General features: G+C 43.9%; 1 protein-coding gene across 2 annotated transcripts in view; it reads right to left on the bottom strand.

Moving 5' to 3' along the window:
• Positions 1-20793, bottom strand: part of radil2b (Ras association and DIL domains 2b) — a 90020-nt gene that overhangs the window by 57885 nt on the left and 11342 nt on the right. For both annotated transcript variants that reach the window (XM_061967182.1, XM_061967183.1), the window contains 3 exons: positions 18949-19123; positions 17197-17429; positions 12738-13183 (listed from right to left, as the gene is read on the bottom strand). In XM_061967182.1, coding sequence (XP_061823166.1) covers positions 12738-13183; positions 17197-17429; positions 18949-19123 — 854 coding nt within the window. The remainder of the gene's footprint in view (positions 1-12737; positions 13184-17196; positions 17430-18948; positions 19124-20793) is intronic.

Genomic DNA, 20793 nt, shown 5'->3' with positions numbered 1-20793 from the left:
GCACCGAAATGTAATTAGCAAACAAAATCGCATTGTTGAAAGAAAAGGGTCAAGTACGGTACGTTTTACTATTGTTGTTTGCAACTTGCCCAAAATTACTTCTTTTTTTTTTCACCATCAGCGATAGCTAATGTTACCATTAGCAGTTTAACAGAATTTTTTTATTTTTTTATTTTTTCACCATTACAAATCATACTGAAAAAAATTGCAAATTTGGTAATTTTTCTGTCGTTTACATCGTCACTCACAGCTGTCTTGTACACACTAGCAGGCCAGTATCGCCTTCACGTACACAAAAGCAGTCCGAGAGAAGCAAACTAACAATATGCAATATGTAAACAACAACAGATGTTGTTGTTGTTGTTATGATCGAATATATATCAAAGGGGCTGTTTGCAATATTTACATAAATTCCTAGAGGGCGGCAACTTTCCATTAAGCATTGTGAATGTTGTCTGTCTATCTGTGTTGGCCCTTTGATGAGGTGGCGACTTGTCCAGAGTGTACCCCGCCTTCCGCCCGAATGCAGCTCCAGCACCCCCCGCCATCCCAAAAGGGACAAGCGGTAGAAAATGGATGGATGGATGGATGGATATCTTGCCCTCTTACGTCTTCTAGGATGTAATGACATAACTGTGTACAGTATGTAACCCATGCATGCGCTTTAGCTTTGGGTGAATAGCGGTAGGGCTGGGCGATATATCGATATACGCGATATATCGCGGGTTTGTCTCTGTGCGATATAGAAAATGACTATATCGTGATATTCGAGTATACGTTCTCACGCAGTTGCTTTTAGCTGCTGGCATTACACTACAGGCTCTCCTCGCTCTTTCCTGTGTCTCCTTCTCCCAGACAGACAAGCGCACCTTCTTACACACGTCACATACTGTCACGTCATACGTCACATACTGTACGTATACGCCCTTGCGCAGTAAATAGGTAGCAGCATGGCTAACGTTAGCTGTGATGCTAGCGTAGCCGTGCGAGTGGTAATACAAGAGAGAGAAGGTGCAAATCTGGTAACAAATGAAGAAATAATTAATTCCCCCAAAAAACAGCAGGGGGTCCATCGTCTGGCGGTGGTTTGGCTTCAAGTGGGAATATGTCGAACAGACAACCGTAATTTGTCAAGTGTGGGGCAAAAGCATTGCTATAAAAAGTAGCATAACTGCTAATATGTAGCATCATTTGAAAAGTCACCTGCTCGAGAATGAAGAGTGCTTACTCAACATCCCCGTTCGGTGCCACACGCCCACACCATCAAAATGCCGAGGCAAACATTTCCAGATCAACACCGTATGAAAAAAATAGTGATATTTTTAGTTGTGATTTCCTTCTCTGCATGAAAGTTTTAAAGCAGCATATATTAATGCAGTATGTCATCATACTGCTGTGATTATATGCATCAAGTTTTCATTCAAGGCTAAGGCAAATATCGAGATATATATATCGTGTATCGCGATATGGCCTTAAAAGATCGCGATATTAAAAAAAGGCCATATCGCCCAGCCCTAAACAGCGGTATTCTATCATAACAACAACATGACTGCAAATTGTTCGTTTCTTCTCTTGGACTGCTTTTGTATGTGTGCACGCACTCCCTGTGCGTACGTGTTAATGTGACAGGGTGAGTGACTGCTCTAAACACCAATACATTTTTTTTCAAAACTTAGTAATTCTAAAAAACATAGACAGTCTTCAAACAAATGTATTGTCAAACCATTAATGGTAACATAAGCATGCCATTGGTGGTCTCGTCATATTTTTTGCTTTGAAAACTGTAACTGTGAGGAAGTTGCAAACAGCCCCTTTAAATGATAGATACATTTAGTATACACAAATTGCTATCATTAACTGAAAACAAACAAAGCTAATGTGTGTTACAGTGCATCCGGAAAGTACTAACAGCTCTTCGCTTTTTCCACATTTTGTTATGTTGCAGCCTTATTCCAAAATGGAATACATTAATTTTGCCCTCAGAATTCTACACACAATTTTTTATTTTGCAAATTGATTAAAACTAAAAAAAATTAAGTATTCACAGCATTTGCTCAATAGTTTGTTGATGCACCTTTAGCAGAAATTACAGCCTCAAGTATTTTAGAATACAATGCCAAAAGTTTGGCACACCTACTGTATCTTTGGGCAATTTCGCTTATTCCTTTTTGCAGAACCTTTTAAACTCCATCATATTGGATGGAAGATGTTGGTTTTCATCCAGGATGTCTCTGTACAATGTTGCATGATTTGTTTATTTTAATTTTAACTAAATTTGCAAAATAAAAAAAATACTTCTTTTTTTTTGCATTGTCATTAAGGGGTCTGTAGAATTTTGAGGACAAAAATGTTTCTTTTTTCCAATTTTGGAACAAGGCTTGTAACATAAAAACATTTGGAAAAAGAGAAGCACGGACTTTCCGGATGCACTGTATGTAGAGCGTAGTTTACTACTCAAAAAAAGGGGCGGGATATAATTATTGGAATGTTAGTTAACTGTTATCGTTGGTGATTTTTATTCTGATTTCTGTTGAGTTGTGTTAACCAAAGCCTGTTGATGACATGTTATCCTGTGTTTTGGTTGCATTCGGCGTTTACACTTGCCACATTGAGCACCACTAGAGCCATCTCTCAGCGGGTCTTGGTCTGCCTGTTTGGTTTGCCTGACCTAACAAATCGTACTAGCAGAGAAAAAGGAAGAGAGATCATTTCAACCAAGGACCCAAAAAACAATTCAAGTCTAAACTTAAATCCTGATTAAAACAGGTGTCTGTAGGTAATGGCAAAGGTTGGGTTTTCCCTTGTGATACCAGTCTTTTCATATGTAACAAATCAACCCTGTGATACACTCAAGTCATCAACGCAGCGTTCATAATTATCCAAACAGCGACTGTGAATTAGTCTGTTGGGCTGCATGTGTAAGGCTGTTGACAATCTTGGTAATCAGACAGGAAGCAGTGGCTTGGTCGTGTTTTTACAGCTTCCTGATCAGTGTTTTTACCGTTGCTCTTTTAACAGTCTGCTGACTTAAATCAATGTTCCCTTTATTTTTATTCTGCTCAGAATCAAGGAACATAATGTTACAATAGCTCGGATTTTTTTTAAGGCAGTTAACCCTTGTGTGGTGTTCGGGTCTGTGGGATCCGTTTTCATTTTTTATTAAAAGACAAATGATACAATGAATTAATTTTTCAAACTAAGACTCACTGACTTTGGCTCATTTTCTGTGAAGAACATATATCAGAATACATATTTAATGACCACACACCATACACCCCCCCTACACATTTCTATTACATATAAGATGTCCAGGTCCACTGTACCCGAGGCTAAAAGAAGTGTGGAAAATGATGTTCTGTGTACCACACACACACACACACACACACACACACACACACACACACACACACACACACACACACACAGCAGGCCTAGACAGGAGGAGGACAGAGTGTAGGTACGCAGAACATCAGAGGGTCAAATGTGCGAGAAAATGAGAGCAGACAGTGTTGACAAACAATGTTGCAACCTTGTGTGGGAACCGCAGGTGCAGAAACACAAAAGAAGAATCCCTGTGGGATGCAGAAACTGGCAGAGAAATTTTCCGTGCAACGTTCATATTGTTGTTACTCAGCCAGTGTTTGTGGGTCTGATGGACCCGTTGCATTTTGTGGCTTTTAAAGCCTCACAATCAAACACCATCCATCCATCCATCCATCTTCTTCCGCTTATCCGAGGTCGGGTCGCGGGGGCAGCAGCCTAAGCAGGGAAGCCCAGACTTCCCTCTCCCCAGCCACTTCGTCCAGCTCTTCCTGTGGGACCCCGAGGCGTTCCCAGGCCAGCCGGGAGACATAGTCTTCCCAACGTGTCCTGGGTCTTCCCCGCGGCCTCCTACCGGCACGTCCGACAATCAAACACTTCTATGTTAAAATACTGAACAGATGTTTATTGGTATAAGGTAAACATCTGTTCAGTATTTTAACATAAAGGTGTTTGATTGTGAGGCATTAAAAGCAGCAAAATGTACATTTTGAGGCTTTTAATGCCACAAAATGCAACGGGTCCATCAGACCCACAAACGCTGTCTGCGTAACAACAATATAAACATTACACAAGGGTTAAGGGTGGAACATGGTTAATAGTTTAAATCGAGTTTCAATTTGTTTTAGATGGTGAGGCAGAAACCAGCAATGTTTTAAATTAAGTTAATTGAGAAACAATTGTGAGTTCATACTAAAAATATGCAACCCTGACTACTTTGTAATGCGCTGTTCTGTGTGCTATGTTTGCACCTATGGAGGCCCTCTCATTGTATCATTGTTTTACACTTTTTTATTTATGTGGACCAATTTTTTAAACACTCTTTAATCAAACTTAAATGTAATTTGATCTTTTTTTGACACAAAAATAATTAATGGAAAAAAATTGTTCAGTAAGTATTTTTTCAGACAATTTTACCATCATTAAAACATGAATTTAAAAACCTTCCAAAATAACTCCAACCAGCTATAACGCTGGAAGCCATTGGGACCATGTCGGGAAATTTGCCATTAAAATCCTTTTAAGTGACTGAGCATTTGCAGTAAAATTTCATAAGAAGCGGACTATCGTCCGTAAATTGACATTTTACATATTGTAATGCCCCGCAGTGGAGAAGGAGTCACACAGACGAGGATGTGCTGCTCAATCGCTTTATTAACCAGCGGTAACTTGTTAATCGGTTGAAAGTAACGCACACACATACACGAGTTGCTGTTAGCCACAACTCACGCTCACACACACTCTCGCTTACCGCCAACTCACCCGCGCATGCGCGTTCACCAAACCCTTAAAGACACAGTACACTAATACAAATATCACAGATATTACACTGCCTCCCCCTTTATGAAGCCCCTCGCCCCGAGGGGTCAACAAGAAAATCCCTGAACCTCGGCGGTCTACGCCTCTGTCTTTGTGGCCGGCCCTGTTCTGACTCAGGTCCATCAACACGTGGCGCTAACGGCTGAACAGGGACAACAATGGTGGAATATGGGGAACCTTGATCCACTAACTGTCCATTGCCATCTGGTGAGGCAGGCGCCGTCTCAAACTGGGGAACTCCTCTGCCCCTGTAGGGTGCCAAACGGTCTCTATGCAGGACAACCTTTCGGCCCTTAGGGGGCACTGCAACTCTATAGACTACTTCTCCCACCCTCTCAAGCACCCTACACGGACCGTCCCAATGACTGTCCAACTTGGGGCAACGTCCTTTTTTTCTTTTTGGCGTGTACACCCAGACCAGCTCATCAGGCCTAAAATCCCGGCCCTTGCTCCGCACGTCATGGTTCCTCTTTTGCCTCAAACCAGCCTTCCCCAACTGGTCTCGTGCGAAGGCATGTGCCGCTTCCATCCGATCCTGCAACTTCCGAGCGTACTCCAGTCCCGGCCGATCCTCGGTGCTGCCTGGTGGTCTCCCAAACGCCAACTAAGCAGGTGTCCGGATCTCCCGACCCAACATCAGCAGGGCAGGGGTGCAGCTTGTGGAACTTTGAACCGCGGAACGGTATGCCATTAGCACTAGTGGAATATGTCGGTCCCAGTCATGCTGATGGTTGGCGGTGAGGATGGCTAGCTGCTGCTGCATGGTGCGGTTAAACCGCTCCACTAGTCCATCACTTTGCGGATGCAAGGGAGTCGTGCGTGTCTTTTGCATGCCCAGTCTTTCACACAGGGCAGCAAAAACCCTAGATTCAAAATTCCTGCCCTGGTCGCTGTGGAGAATATCTGCAGTTCCAAAGCGACTAAACATGCCCTCCAGTAAGGCATCAGCCACTGTCTCCGCTTCTTGGTCCGGCAGTGCGTACGCCTCCGGCCACTTAGTAAAATAATCCATCGCGCAAAGCACATACTTGTTTCCTCTGTCTGTTACGGGAAAAGGGCCCATAATGTCCACAGCTACCCTCTCCATGGGTGCTCCAACCCCTTGCTGCTGAAGCGGTGCGTGTGACCGGTCCTGGGGTCCCTTGTAGGCTGCGCACTCATCACAGCGCCGACAGAAGTCCTCCACGTCCCGCCGGTGCTGACCCCAGTAGAACCCTTGGCGCAACCGACGGAGCATCTTTGTGCTGCCAAAATGCCCTGAGCCCGTGCCCCCATGACACGCCTTCAGCACTGCGTCCCTCAGAGTCTTCGGGACCACCACCTGCCATCTCTCCTCCCCGGTGGCCGGCTCCTTCCACGCACGCTGCAGTACGTCGTCCCTGATGCGCAGCACAGCAAACTTACTCCACAGGCCCTTGGTGCCGACTGACAGCCCCAACACGCCTTCCCAGGGTGGTCTCCTACCACTCTGGACCCATTGCCGCACTGGTTTGAGATCGCTGTCTTCCCCCTGCCTGGCCGCCCACTCTGCAGCGTCCACAGTCTCCAAAGTGCAGCATGAAGGCCCGTCAGCGGTCTCATCTCCGCGCAGTTCCTTCTCTCTGACGTCTCGCCGGTCACAGTAGCTACAACCATCAATAGCACACGGCCGCCGAGAGAGAGCGTCTGCATTGGCGTGCTGTGCCCCAGCCCGATGACACACACTAAAGTGGAAAGACTGCAGCTCCTCCAGCCATCGCGCCACCTGACCCTCTGGTTCACGAAACGACATCAGCCATTGTAGTGCTGCATGGTCGGTTCTGATGGTGAAGGACACGCCACACAAGTAGTACTTGAAATGGCGTACAGCCAACACAACAGATAACAGTTCACGTCTGGTCACACAGTACCGCCGCTCACTCTTGTTGAAGGTGCAGCTGAAGTAAGCCACCACCCGTTCACCTTCTGGGCCCACCTGCGACAGCACCGCGCCCATACCAACATTACTGGCGTCCGTATCTAGCACAAAAGGCTTAGCTGGGTCTGGAGTAGTGAGGACAGGAGCATTCATGAGGGCCTTCTTGAGCCCAGAAAATGCCTCCTGACAGTCCGGCGTCCACACGAACATCTGATCGTTCTGAAGGAGGCTAAACAACGGTGCGCCACTGCAGGAAAATCCCTTTACAAAACGCCGATAATATGAGGCAAGTCCCAAAAAGCTTTTTAGCTGCTTCTGGTCCTTCGGAATTGGCCAGTTTCTGATAGCGCTGATCTTCTCCTCCAGCGTGCTGATGCCGCTTCCGTCCACCTTGTGGCCCAGAAACTCCACCTCACGCCGCATGAAATGGCACTTCTCTGGGTGTAGTTTCAGTCCAGCTGCCGCAATCCTTTCCAGCACCAGCCTCAAGGAATCAAGGGCTGACTGAAAGGACCGTCCATGGACGAGGACATCGTCCAAGTAGACCAAGCACTCTTGCCTGGGGATGTTAGCGAGTACTGTGTCCATCAGTCGCTCAAATGTCCCTGGTGCGTTGCAGAGCCCAAAACTCATGACCTTGAATTGCCAGTGGCCCCTGGTGGTGCAGAACGCTGTCTTCTGTCGTGACTCAGAGGTGAGTGGGACCTGCCAGTATCCACTGCGCAGGTCGAGCGACGAGAACCACGAGGACCCTGAGACCAGGTCCAACGTTTCATCGACCCGCGGGAGCTGGTAACAATCCTTTTTTGTCACCTTATTCAGCGGCCTGTAGTCCACACAGAACCGCGGCCTCATGCTGTTCTTCCTGGGAACCATGACCACGCCAGACGTCCACGGACTGTCAGAGGGTTCTATGATTCCCGCCTCGAGCATGGCGTGGACCTCTCTATCAGCCGCCTCCTGCCGGATCATGGGAAGGCGACGGGGGCGCACCTTGATTGGCCGCGCATCCCCAGTGTCGATGTGGTGTTCAACCAGATGGGTGAGACCCACCTCATTTTCATTGAAGGCGAAAATGTCCTTAAAGTCCCACAGTACGTGCCACAGCCGCTCGCGCTGCTCCCCTTCGAGGCCGACGCAGTTCTTTTCCCAGATGGAGCGGACCGCTACTGTTGTGGACGGCCTGGATGACGTCGCCCCCCACTTTGGACTTGATTCTTCAGGGCAAGCGGACTCTGCCCCCATTATCGGTGGCTGCTGCGTGGTGGATGGTGTCCTCTTGGCTGCGAGCTCCCTGATTGCCTCATCCCTCTCTATGGGGGGCCTGACAGCCTCTTCCCATGTTGTCGGACTGGCGACTGCGGTGTTGACGGACACAGCCACAGTCCGTTCAGTGGGAGCGGTCAGCTTTACTCGATGGCCACTCGGCAGAACGAGCACCGCAGACCCCAAGTCTATTACACATCTTGTGGCTTTCAAAAAGTCTCGACCAAGTATACGCGGGTCGCTCGCATCCGCCACCCAAGCGGAAAATGTTGCTGACAAGCCTCCGATTATGAACATAAATGTCGCTCTGCCTTTCATCTGGGCTATTTCCCCAGTCACTGTCTTTAATCTGGTGAGACTTGGTTCTAAAACGGTTCCAGCTGGAACAACGTCCGGTCTCACAATCGTGGCTGAAGATCCAGTATCCACCAGGGCTGTGCAGGCCACGTCCCCAATCTGCACGAAAACATGACATGGGTCCCCCACTTCTGTCCAGCCCACAGTCACAACAGTCTCGTCACTCGAGGGCTGGTGCTCCCGGTAACTGGTTAAAGGGGTCCGTGTCGTCCGGGCTACACGGACCCTCTCCCGTTTCCCTGCTGGTCCTTTCTATTTGGACAGCGCCGCAGCAGGTGGCCAAGTTGTCCACACCCCTCGTCTGTCCTTCTTTTCCTCATACTGGGTTGGGCGGGTCTGCAGCGCACATACAAGTTCCTCCACCCACGCCGGTCTTTGCTCCGCTCCCTGCGTAAACGATGCAGCCGAAACTGGGCGGGAAAATGTCTCAAGTGCTGCCCCAGTGGCGATCTCTCTCTCCATAGCGAGTTCGAGTGCATCTGCCAGGGAAGTGGGGTGGGCGAGCTGGACGCGCAAGCGCAGCTCATCCGGTTTCAGTGCTTGGATGAATTGATCACGTATCAGTTCGTTTTGGATTGCATTCGGCATTCCGATATACGCACGTCGACCCAGCCTCTCGATCCCATGAGCAAGGCACCGAAGCGACTCACCCGGTAGTCTGTCACGGTGCTTAAACTCACAGCGCAAAGAGTCTCTCAAGTCAAACTCTCCAAAACGCCTTTGCAGCGCAGCAACCAGCGCACTGTAATCAAGTCTCTCTTCCGGGTTCAGCAGGAGCAAACAGGACGCAGCTTCTTCTGTCAGTGACAAAGCCAACTGTATTGCCCTCACCTCCTCAGTCCAGCCTGCTTTATTAGCCACAAGCTCAAACTGAATTTTATAAGCTTCCCAGCTTCCTTTCCCGGAAAACTTCAGTGTCCTCAATGCTTCGCACACAAACTCATGGGCGCCGCCATGTTTGTTTACATTCGGCGGCGGCACATGCGCTTCTGCGTCATGACGCCGCTCCGTCATGGCGGTACTATTGTCCATGTGGCGCGACACGCTGGCTTCACGGCGTCCGTGCTCGACGCAAACTGCGTCCGGCATGTCAATCGCACACTCTCCAGTTCCTCTCTCTACCTTCACTCGAGCGCTGCGGTCGGCGAACATCCTCTCTCCACAATGCGGGCGGCAACGGGTTGAAATCGAAGCACTTCTGACACCAATGTAATGCCCCGCAGTGGAGAAGGAGTCACACAGACGAGGATGTGCTGCTCAATCGCTTTATTAACCAGCGGTAACTTGTTAATCGGTTGAAAGTAACGCACACACATACACGAGTTGCTGTTAGCCACAACTCACGCTCACACACACTCTCGCTTACCGCCAACTCGCGTTCACCAAACCCTTAAAGACACAGTACACTAATACAAATATCACAGATATTACAATATGCTTCTTCATGTAAAACGGGTGGGGGGCAGATCGCGTGGCCCTAGGCACAGTGCTTGAGTTGCGTATAGGGAGGGAAAGCGCTGGTTGAAGGAGTTTGCACATGCTAATGAGTTTAAGGCACAGCAGGACTTAAGAACAGAGTGGTAGAACACAGCCACTCCAAATGGTAAAAACAACATATATTTTGGAAGGGTCAAGTGTGTGCTGAAGGCTATCCAAACTGACATTTGGCTAGACTAGGGGCAGGGTACACCAAAAAACGGTTTCCAGTCAATCAAGAGCAACAATAAACAACCCATTCTTACCTATGGACAATTTAGAGTCTCCGATCAGCCTAACATGCATGTTTTAGGGATGTGTGAAGAAACTGTAGAAAACCCCCAAAAGCACAGATAAACATTTTCACTTGGAGGTGTTCAAATCAACATGTGAAATGTTTACTTTAATCACTATCGTGTATGTCAGGGGTCGGCAACCCAAAATGTTGAAAGAGCCTTATTGGACCAAAAATACAAAAACAAATCTGTCTGGAGCGGCAAAAAATTAAAAGCCATATTACATCCAGATAGTGTGTCATGAGATATAAATTGAATTACTATGACTTAAAGGAAACTAAATGACCTCAAATATAGCCACAAATGAGGCATAATTATGCAATATGTACATATAGCTAGCCTAAATAGCATGTTAGCATCGATTAGCTCGCAGTCATGCAGTGACCAAATATGTCTGATTAGCACTCCACACAAGTCAATAACATCAACAAAACTCACCTTTGTGGATTCATGCACAACGTTAAAAGTTTGGTGGACAACATGAGACAGAAAAAAAAGTGACGTCCTAGAAAGTTGCAGAAAGATATACATATAAACAAACTAAGGTGAGTTCAAGGACTGCCAAAATTAGTAGGACAAAACGGCGCTCGCCAAATACTCTAATCAGTGAAGCATGTTTAATATAAACAGTGTGCTTTATAACAATTAGGGAGGTTTGTGTCATGTTTGTCCTCCTACAGAAACCATATTAAAACAAAAAATGTATTTTTTCCCCTCATCTTTTTCCATTTTTCATACCTTTTTGAAAAAGCTCCAGAGAGCCACTAGGGCGGCGCTAAAGAGCCGCATGCGGCTCTAGAGCCGCGGGTTGCCGACCCCCGACCTAGAGGCAGTCAGCTAGGAATATATCTGTTTAAAGAGCTGTAGGCGGTGACGAGTTGCCAAACGAAGGTGACGTCACGTGCAACAGACATCAAAATATGGTAGCCCACCGTTTGATTTTTCGTAAATCGGTACACAGTAGTACCGACACATTTTGGTCAGTACCAATAATTGTATTGAATTCAATACCCATCCCTAGAGAAACAGAAACAGGCTAAACTTTGGTCAGACGTAGAGGCAGTAAGGAATATAATCCAGTCACATATACCATCCCACTGAGTTACCACTGCTACATTTCAGATACCTATTATGTGAGACAACAATAAGATGCAGAAGTATCTCTCCAAAGTAAAGTATTTTTTTACAGTAAAACAAATCTTGCTTTTTAATGAAAATTGTGGACCTTACTGTAGTTTGAGAGAAGCAGCTGACTCTTTAAAACAGTTGTGTCCAAAGTGTGGCCCCAAGGCCGGCAGCTCGTTTATTCTTGGCCTTTGGTATATTCTGAAAACCAATTGAATTGTGCATGGCATAATACAATAATTGCTTATTATAATTAATTTTAGAGCTGTAAAATTATTGCAATAATAACAAGTTAACAAAAGTGGGGGGTCCTGGAGCCTATCGCAGCTGCATTCGGGCGGAAGGTGGGATACACCCTGGACAAGTCACCACCTCATCGCAGGGCCAACACAGATAGACAGACAACATTCACACTCACATTCACACACTAGGGCTAATTTAGTGTTGCCAATCAACCTATCCCCAGGTGCATGTTTTTGGTTACGTTTCTTATTTTATATCTACTTGTTTATTTTTGTCAGTTTACATGTAAAATGTCACAATGCATAAGCCAGGTACTTTTTGACAATGTAGGAATTTCCCCTTCCTCTTGTACACCTTTGTTGCTTGTTTTATGTTTCATGCAGTTTGTCATAGGACCCCTCTCATTTCTGTTAATATGCACTTCATTGAAATGAATCAAAAATGAAAAATATATATATTTACATGAATAACAATTTGCTTTGTCACTGAAAACACAAAATCTAAGATGTCAATGGTTTCTTCAAATGAGCCTATATTCACCTACATTGAATTAGTTTTTGCATCTCACCAGATCCTTGTAGTTAGCTGATCTCCACACAAGGGTCTGGGCTCGAGGGCAACGCAAACTCCTTCAATATAGCAAAACTAATGAACCAATCAGGATCGCTGGGCGGGATTTCATAGATGTGACGTAGCGCCGAAGCGACTGTTTGATTCAAACAACAATGGCGGCACGAAGCGAGGAGTCGTGTGCTGACATTGATTCTGCTATTGCAACTGTTTTGTCAAATCTATCGAATATTAATTCTTTAAAAGATGAACAGAGAACGGTTTTGAAGGCATTTATTAACTTTTCGCTCTGTTGTTATCCAATATGTCGGCTGTTCTGTTTTGGATTTCCCAGCGTCGCTCTCATCAGTGATTTGGATGTGAGTGGTTGAAGTAGCATGTCATTCAAGATAACGGACAAGTGGTTTATCCAATCACATACAGTGATTTTTTTACAATGCCCCGCCTTCTAAAATACATCTCCTATTGAGAAGTCCCAGATCCTTGTGTGGAGCTCAGCGAACTACAAGGATCCGGCGAGAGTCAGGTTAACAAGTATGCTATGGACACATTTGCTTTACAGAAACTTTCAAACTTGATGGATCTTTTACCAAGCACAGTTTGCATGAGGTTTTGCAAATTACACTTGAGTTGAGTGAATGAGTTACCTGGACAGAGCTGCAGCCATGCAGCAGCAGCAGGTATGGACAGTCGTGGGGTGGGTGAATAGAGTACTGTGTGGTGTTGTCATCGCTACTTTCCGTCTCCTCCCTCTCCGACTCCTCTCCTTCCTGCTCACCTCTCGGTCTTGATGGACAGAGGGGCTCTGTTTTGTCCCGCAATCCCCCATTGACCTTTGAGGAAACTGTGAGTTCAGTGCCATTCTGTCCTGGCCTTGCTTCTGGATGCTTATAGCTCTCTACTGTAAATCCATTTAGGGACTCTCTCTGAGCCCCCAAACCTTTATCCTGATCTCTCTTGGTCTCTGCATCTATAAGATCCATCTCACTTTTACTCCTCCAGAGTTTCTGGCTGCGACTGATTGTTCTTTCCATGAGGGTGGAGTTCACTCTGGAGCGACTCTTCTGCAGCTTTCGGGCCTGGGCATTGATACCTATCAGGAAGATGAATAAACAAATGGAATGGTTAGGAGTAAGTTGGAACATGGACTGTGTAAATAAGCTGCTATATAAATACATAAAGCACAGAGTAAATGGAATGTGGCGAAATGGCAACACCTGTTTTTTTTCCTGGACGTTAGGTGCTGTATGTGTATTCAGTCAAGTTTGAGGCCACATACAGGAAACAGAGCTCGATGGAAAGAAAGACACAGCTCATCTGATCAGCAGGCATTCACACGGATAGACTATCACATGTTGTGCCAGTCGTACAAGCACAACTCCAAACAGGACGCACGCTTACACTGTGACCACAGCTGTGTCAACCCCAGCCAGTGTTTCCAGTAGGAATGATGTGGTGCTAATAGCATCCATGGAAAGTTCAGGGTAGCGCTCTGAGGCCTCATGTTTTTCCATGCAAAATCTTTAAATCAGCGTACGCTGTAGTGTGGTAAAAAAAAAAAAAAAAAAAAAATAGAGGGCGTGCCACAGGAAGAGGTTTGATTAAACTGCAGCGTCTAGTTTTAGCGTGGTGGACATTTGGAATTGACGTCAGAATGAAATACAGTGGAACCTCCATTTACGAACCGGATAAAAATTGCTTTTGTTGTACGAACCTTGTCTCAGTGTCCAAATGTTTCATCCACCCATTTTCTGCTCCTGTGTTATTCAGTCAGCAGAGAAGTGCTGTTGTTAGCTCCTGTGCTAATTACTACTTTGTGTGCTTTTAACAGTTTTTTTAGTATTTTCACAGCATTTGATTTTGATGTGATTTGATTGAAGTTTATTTCGAACATGAATGCAGTTTCAACATGATACATCACATGTTTTCCATTTCTCTTTACAACATGCTTTTTCTAGTTTTGCTGGCTCAATATGAATCCAAACAAAGCAATGGACAAGCGATGTGTGGTTTGAAATATTCAAGAAATATCCACAGCATTGTCGACACTGCCTCCTCCTTACACCAAGAAGATTAACCAACAAGGTAAAACGGATTTTACTTCCTGCTCCTAATCATTTTAGCGACCTCGCTGTTTAAGTTAGAGTTTTGTGATTTCAGACTGTGAGTGCACCACAGGGCTAGTGGCAGTGTTGTGTGTGTGTGTGTGTGTGTGTGTGTGTGTGTGTGTGTGTGTGTGTGTGTGTGTGTGTGTGTGTGTGTGTGTGTGTGTGTGTGTGTGCGTGTGTGTGTGTGTGTCGGCATGGTGGCTGAATAGGAGGCGGATTTAGCTAGTTGTTATTTTGGCCTTGTTATTAAATAGAAAGTTGATCCATCACCCCAAATAGTTACGTTTGTTTTAATATAAAACAATAATTATGGTACCCAGGCTCCATCTAGTGGTACGCCAAATAATCACTTAAACAAATATTCAAACACAGTGTTACTGTTCAAAGTGTGTGTAATGTTACTGTGGCCACAAATCTTAAGTATTCAACATGCTTTTTCTAGTTTTGCTGGCTCAAAATGAATCCAAACAAAGCAATGGACAAGCAATGTGTGGTTTGAAATATTCGTGAAGTATCCACAGCATTGTCGACACTGCCTCCCCCTTACACCAAGAAGATTAGCCAACAAGGTAAAATGGATTTTACTTTCTGCTACTACCGGTAATCATTTTAGCGACCTCGCTGTTTAAGTTAGAGTTTTGTGATTTCAAACTGTGAGTGCACCACAGGGCTAGTGACAGTGTGTGTGTGTGTGTGTGTGTGTGTGTGTGTGTGTGTGTGTGTGTGTGTGTGTGTGTGTGTGTGTGTGTGTGTGGTGGCTGGATAGGAGGAGGACGATTCAGCTAGTTGTTGTTTCTGCCTTATTATTAAATAGAAAGTTGATCCATCACTCCAAAATGTTATGTTTGTTTTAATATGAAACAATAATTATGGTACCCAGGCTCCATCTACTGGTACACCAAAGAATCACTTAACCAAATATTCAAACACAGTGTTACTGTTCAAAGTGTGTGTAATGTTACTGTGGCCACAAATCTTAAGTATTCAACATGCTTTTTCTAGTTTTGCTTGCTCAATATGAATCCAAACAAAGCAATGGACAAGCGATGTGTGGTTTGAAATAATCAAAAAGTATCCACAGCATTGTCGACACTGCCTCCCCCTTAGACCAAGAAAATTAACCAACAAGGTAAAATGGATTTTTCTTTTTGCTCCTAATCATTTTAGCGACCTCGCTGTTTAAGTTAGAGTTTTGTGATTTCAAACTGTGAGTGCACCACAGGGCTAGTGGCAGTGTGTGTGTGTGTGTGTGTCGGCATGGTGGCGGAATAGGAGGAGGATTTAGCTAGTTGTTGTTTTGGCCTTGATATTAAATAGAAAGTTGATCCATCACCCCAAAATGTTATGTTTGTTTTAATATAAAACAATAATTATGGTACCCGGGGTCCATCTAGTGGTACGCCAAAGAATCACTTAAACAAATATTCAAACACAGTGTTACTGTTCAAAGTGTGTGTAATGTTACTGTGGCCACAAATCTTAAGTATTCAACATGCTTTTTCTAGTTTTGCTGGCTCAATATCAATCCAAACACAGCAATGGACAAGCGATGTGTGGTTTGAAATATTCAAGAAGTATCTACAGCATTGTCGACACTGCCTCCCCCTTACACCAAGAAGATTAACCAACAAGGTAAAATGGATTTTACTTTCTGCTACTAATCATTTTAGCGACCTTGCTGTTTAAGTTAGAGTTTTGTGATTTCAAACTGTGAGTGCACCACAGGGCAAGTGACAGTGTGTGTGTGTGTGTGTGTGTGTGTGTGTGTGTGTGTGTGTGTGTGTGTGTGTGTGTGTGTGTGCGCCCGCGTGTGTGTGTGTGTGTGTGTGTCGGCATGGTGGCTGGATAGGAGGAGGACGATTCAGCTAGTTGTTGTTTCTGCCTTATTATTAAATAGAAAGTTGATCCATCACTCCAAAATGTTATGTTTGTTTTAATATGAAACAATAATTATGGTACCCAGGCTCCATCTACTGGTACACCAAAGAATCACTTAACCAAATATTCAAACACAGTGTTACTGTTCAAAGTGTGTGTAATGTTACTGTGGCCACAAATCTTAAGTATTCAACATGCTTTTTCTAGTTTTGCTTGCTCAATATGAATCCAAACAAAGCAATGGACAAGCGATGTGTGGTTTGAAATAATCAAAAAGTATCCACAGCATTGTCGACACTGCCTCCCCCTTAGACCAAGAAAATTAACCAACAAGGTAAAATGGATTTTTCTTTTTGCTCCTAATCATTTTAGCGACCTCGCTGTTTAAGTTAGAGTTTTGTGATTTCAAACTGTGAGTGCACCACAGGGCTAGTGGCAGTGTGTGTGTGTGTGTGTGTGTGTGTGTGTGTGTGTGTGTGTGTGTGTGTGTCTGCATGGTGGCTGGATAGGAGAAGGACGATTCAGCTAGTTGTTGTTTTGGCCTTAATATTGAATAGAAAGTTGATCCATCACCCCAAAATGTTACATTTGTTTTAGTATAAAACAATAATTATAATACCCGGGCTCCATCTATTGGTACGCCAAAGAATCACTTAAACAAATATTCAAACTGTGTTACTATTCAAAGTGTGTGTAATGTTAAAGTGGCCACAAATATTAAGTATTCTTGTTGAATAAACCTTCTGCCTTGCCTGTATTTTAATATTGGTTATTATGGTGGTACTTGGAAAGCCAGGTGTTTTCTGAGATGGTACTTGGTGAAAAAAGTTTGCGAATCACTGATTTGAAGTAGTGTACAGCGCTTGGTGTTGAGTTCAAAGTGTACAAACTAAAATATGGAGTTTTGTCCAGGCTGGAAGTCATTGTTCATGTTTGCCTTTGCTTCAATATATGAACTTTTGACAGGGTTCAAAAACCAATTCAGTTCCTAAATTTAGGTTCCACTGTACAAGAGCATTTAGAAAAATGGAAAAAAAAAAAGACTGTGTTGATAGTAAATGTACTTTGATGTGTGTGGTTTGGTTGTGTGGTAAAATGGACTGACGCTGTGAGTACTTACCAGCAGTGATGGTGTCTTTTTCTTTGGCTGTCTGCTCCTCTACCAGGCTTAGCCGCTGGATTTCAAAGCGTCTGGCAAAGCCTTCCCTTGGTTTCCATAGCGACTGTATGAGGAGTGGCTTCTCGTTGTCCCCCACAACTCGGAATCCTTCAGTTTTCCACTGACGCGCTCCAATGGAGCCAATAGTGTCACAGAGAACATATGAGCTCACTTCTTCTTTTCCGAGGCCGTACCTGGATGACCCGAAGAGACAGAATGATAATATATCATACACCAAAAGAAAGACATGTTTTTTGTTGTGTTTTTTTAATGATTGTCACACACAGTATGTGCGGTGAGATTATCCTCTGCATTTGACCCATCACCCTTGATCACCCCCTGGGAGGTGAGGGGAGCAGTGAGCAGCAGCGGTGGCCGCGCCCGGGAATCATTTTTGGTGATTTAACCCCCAATTCCAACCCTTGACGCTGAGTGCCAAGCAGGGAGGTAAAGGGTCCCATTTTTATAGTCTTTGGTATGACTCGGCCGGGGTTTGAACTTCTTGTTGCGCATCCGTCCCATCACCTCCTGACTTCTGTGTTACTGCAATTTCTCTGACTTTATAGATTATTTTTCATTCACATTTCAAGTCTTTGTGATTATTAATTTTGGAAAGTGGCATCTTACACGAGCCATAATGAGCCGGACCTTAGGTATGAGTTTGACCCAATTGCTCTGACTACCAAAAGAAAATGCTGTGTTATTACATTTACAGTTGAATTGTGTTTTCTACTTATTCCGAAATAAGTTTCACTGGCATTGGTGAGTGATGTAGTTTACTAATTAACATTTTCACATATCTGTTACATCAGATCATGCCTTGTATTGAGTTTGTTGGCGTTTTCCTGTGTTTTGTGTCTTAGTTCCGGTTTAACACTCTAATTTCGGTTGTTCTTCCTGTTTTGTGTGTGCGTTCCTGCAGGCAGCATCACTCCTGCCTCTGAGCGTCTTCTCCTCGCAGCTGTTTTCATTTTGTAATTACGGCTATTTAAATTGAGCCTTTGCTGCTGGCCCTTGTCGGGACTTTGTCATGTTTGTTGATACATGGTGGACGCTGCATGTTTTCACCCGTGAGTTTTTGCTGTTCTCCAGCATTCCGTTTTATGCCCTGATCAGTTCAGTTTTGTTGTGCATACGCTTTGGTGCCCTTCCTAGTGGTCTTTCGTTTAGTTGAGCCGTTAAATACCTTTTTACCTGCACGTTGCCTCCTCGGCTTTCTGCACCTTGGGAACATGCCGAATTATCGCTGTCATTCAACCCGAGCGTCAAAACGATAATACTAAACGTCTCTTGCAGTGTATACCATGCCCATGTTGATCTACATGTTGAATTCCTGTTGTGTTGTTCATTTTGATACATTTTCTTTGGCTGAAATGAAGGCAAAGACTAACATACATTTTTTTCTCTCTCGGGGGACCATTCCTGCCAACACTGGCCTTCTTTCACACAAAACTGTGGTTCGCTCAGCACATTTTCTGAGCTATTAAGTCGACTATTTGGATTTGGCACAGGTATACACTGTTTGGACGCTGGAATTATAACATTATGGACGGAGCATCAAGTCTACTTTGTTCACTGTGTTTATTAGACAGAACCATGAGTGCAAGTCTGACTGGTTTTATATACAAATTATTTAGAGCACACAAATGATGAAGCAATCACACAGAGACATGTGGCAAACAGACACATACATAAACACACACATTCCCTCACCTTTCGAGGGCCTCCTTGACCAATTCTTTTGCACTAGAGTGCGTGGTGGCGAGGACACTCTTATAGTGAGCGCCTTTGCAGATTTCACCCCCAAAGATCTTCAAGATTCCTGGAGCACTTAACTGATTCGACAGCTCAGAAGGGTCGTCCACAATTACAGCATCCGATACCATCACTGAATGCAACCACAGACACGCAAACATTAGAGGCAAGTTTGTAGAGTGGAAGGTCAATTTACAAACCCCTCTATTTGCAAACTTTTCGGTTTACACATTTTTATATTGCGCCCTGTTTCGGTGTACGAACGCTTCACTCATTCATTCATTTATTTTGTGTGCCGCTGGAAGCCTTAGGGCGCCGGCATTTTGGGGACATCATTTCCTGTGCAGTACAGTACACAGGGGGCGGGGCTATTTGGGAGAGGCGGAGCCCTCTACGTCACATCCTGTTTACGCAGTCCATTACTCGGTCGCCACTTCTCAGTGCTTCAGCGTGGATTTTTTTCTCGCCATTCACCAAGCTTTTTTGCAGTATTCTGCTTCCTCAATATGGTTTCAAACAGCCAACAAACCAGCGTGGAAAGAAGGAGGGAATCGCTGTGGACTTAGACCTACAGAGCAGAGGGAATCCGGAAGAAGAAGACTTCAGAGCAGTAACACCTTGTCTCCCCGCCCTGAGATCGGTAGGTTGTGAGTCATACCAAAGAATATAAAAATGGGACCCATTACCTCCCTGCTTGGCACTCAGCATCAAGGGTTGGGATTGGGTGTTAAATCACCAAAAATTATTCCCGGGCGCGGCACTGCTGCTGCCCACTGCTCCCCTCACTTCCCACTTCCCAGGGGGTGATCAAGGGGATGGGTCAAATGCAGAGGACAAATTTCACCACACCTAGTGTGTATGACAATCATTGGTAGTTTAACATTAACTTAACTTAAATCGGGGTTCCATTATATGTGTGTCCAATTATTCAGAATGTATTCAGTACGTGGCATCTGTTTTATTTGATGCATTAATTATGTGTACAACTAAGAAATATAAAGAGTAAGATTCCACATGGTCCCCACACAAATGGAAACTTTACACAACACGACTTGTGGAAATTGTATAATGCAATAAAATAATCTGGTATCTACAGGGTGTTCCTTAAATCTGTCAAATTATTATTTTTTTATTCAGATTGTTTACACTTTTGAATTTGGATTCGTGATTGATCCCAGCTAATTAGTCGCTTGCATAATTTAAGGTAAAGGAGCATGTGGGGTCAAAATAAATAGTGTGACTAATCTGTGTACATACATGAGTAACGCAATATTTATTTAGTGATTAATCACATTAGTCATTTAAATATATATACATATTTTATATATAAAATATATATCAATATGTATTATGTCATTGCAGTTATTTTAAATACATAATTTAGTTCACAAGTTAATATTTATTTATTGTGAATTATTCATAATAATATGTTCAATGAGTAATGCAATATTTATTTAGTGATTAATCACATTAGTCATTAAAAAAAATTTTTTATATTATATATATGTATATATATATATATATATATATATATATATATATATATATATATTTTTTTTTCAATATGTATTATGTCGTTGAAGTTATTTTAAATACATCATTTAGTTCACAAATTAATATGTATTTATTTATAATGAATTATTCATCATATTTTCAATAATACAATTTAAAACGCTTTCCAGGGTAAAAATCAAATATGAGTGTATAAAATAGGGAACCTAACGGTAAAAAATATAACCAAAAAACCACACAAAACAAAAGAAATATAGTTTAAACGTACATACAGAATGCAAAATTTAAAAT

The sequence above is a fragment of the Nerophis lumbriciformis genome, linkage group LG11 (assembly GCF_033978685.3).
Source record: "Nerophis lumbriciformis linkage group LG11, RoL_Nlum_v2.1, whole genome shotgun sequence".
NCBI classification, from domain to species: Eukaryota; Metazoa; Chordata; class Actinopteri; order Syngnathiformes; family Syngnathidae; genus Nerophis; species Nerophis lumbriciformis.
This window is presented reverse-complemented; position numbering and strand designations above follow the sequence as displayed.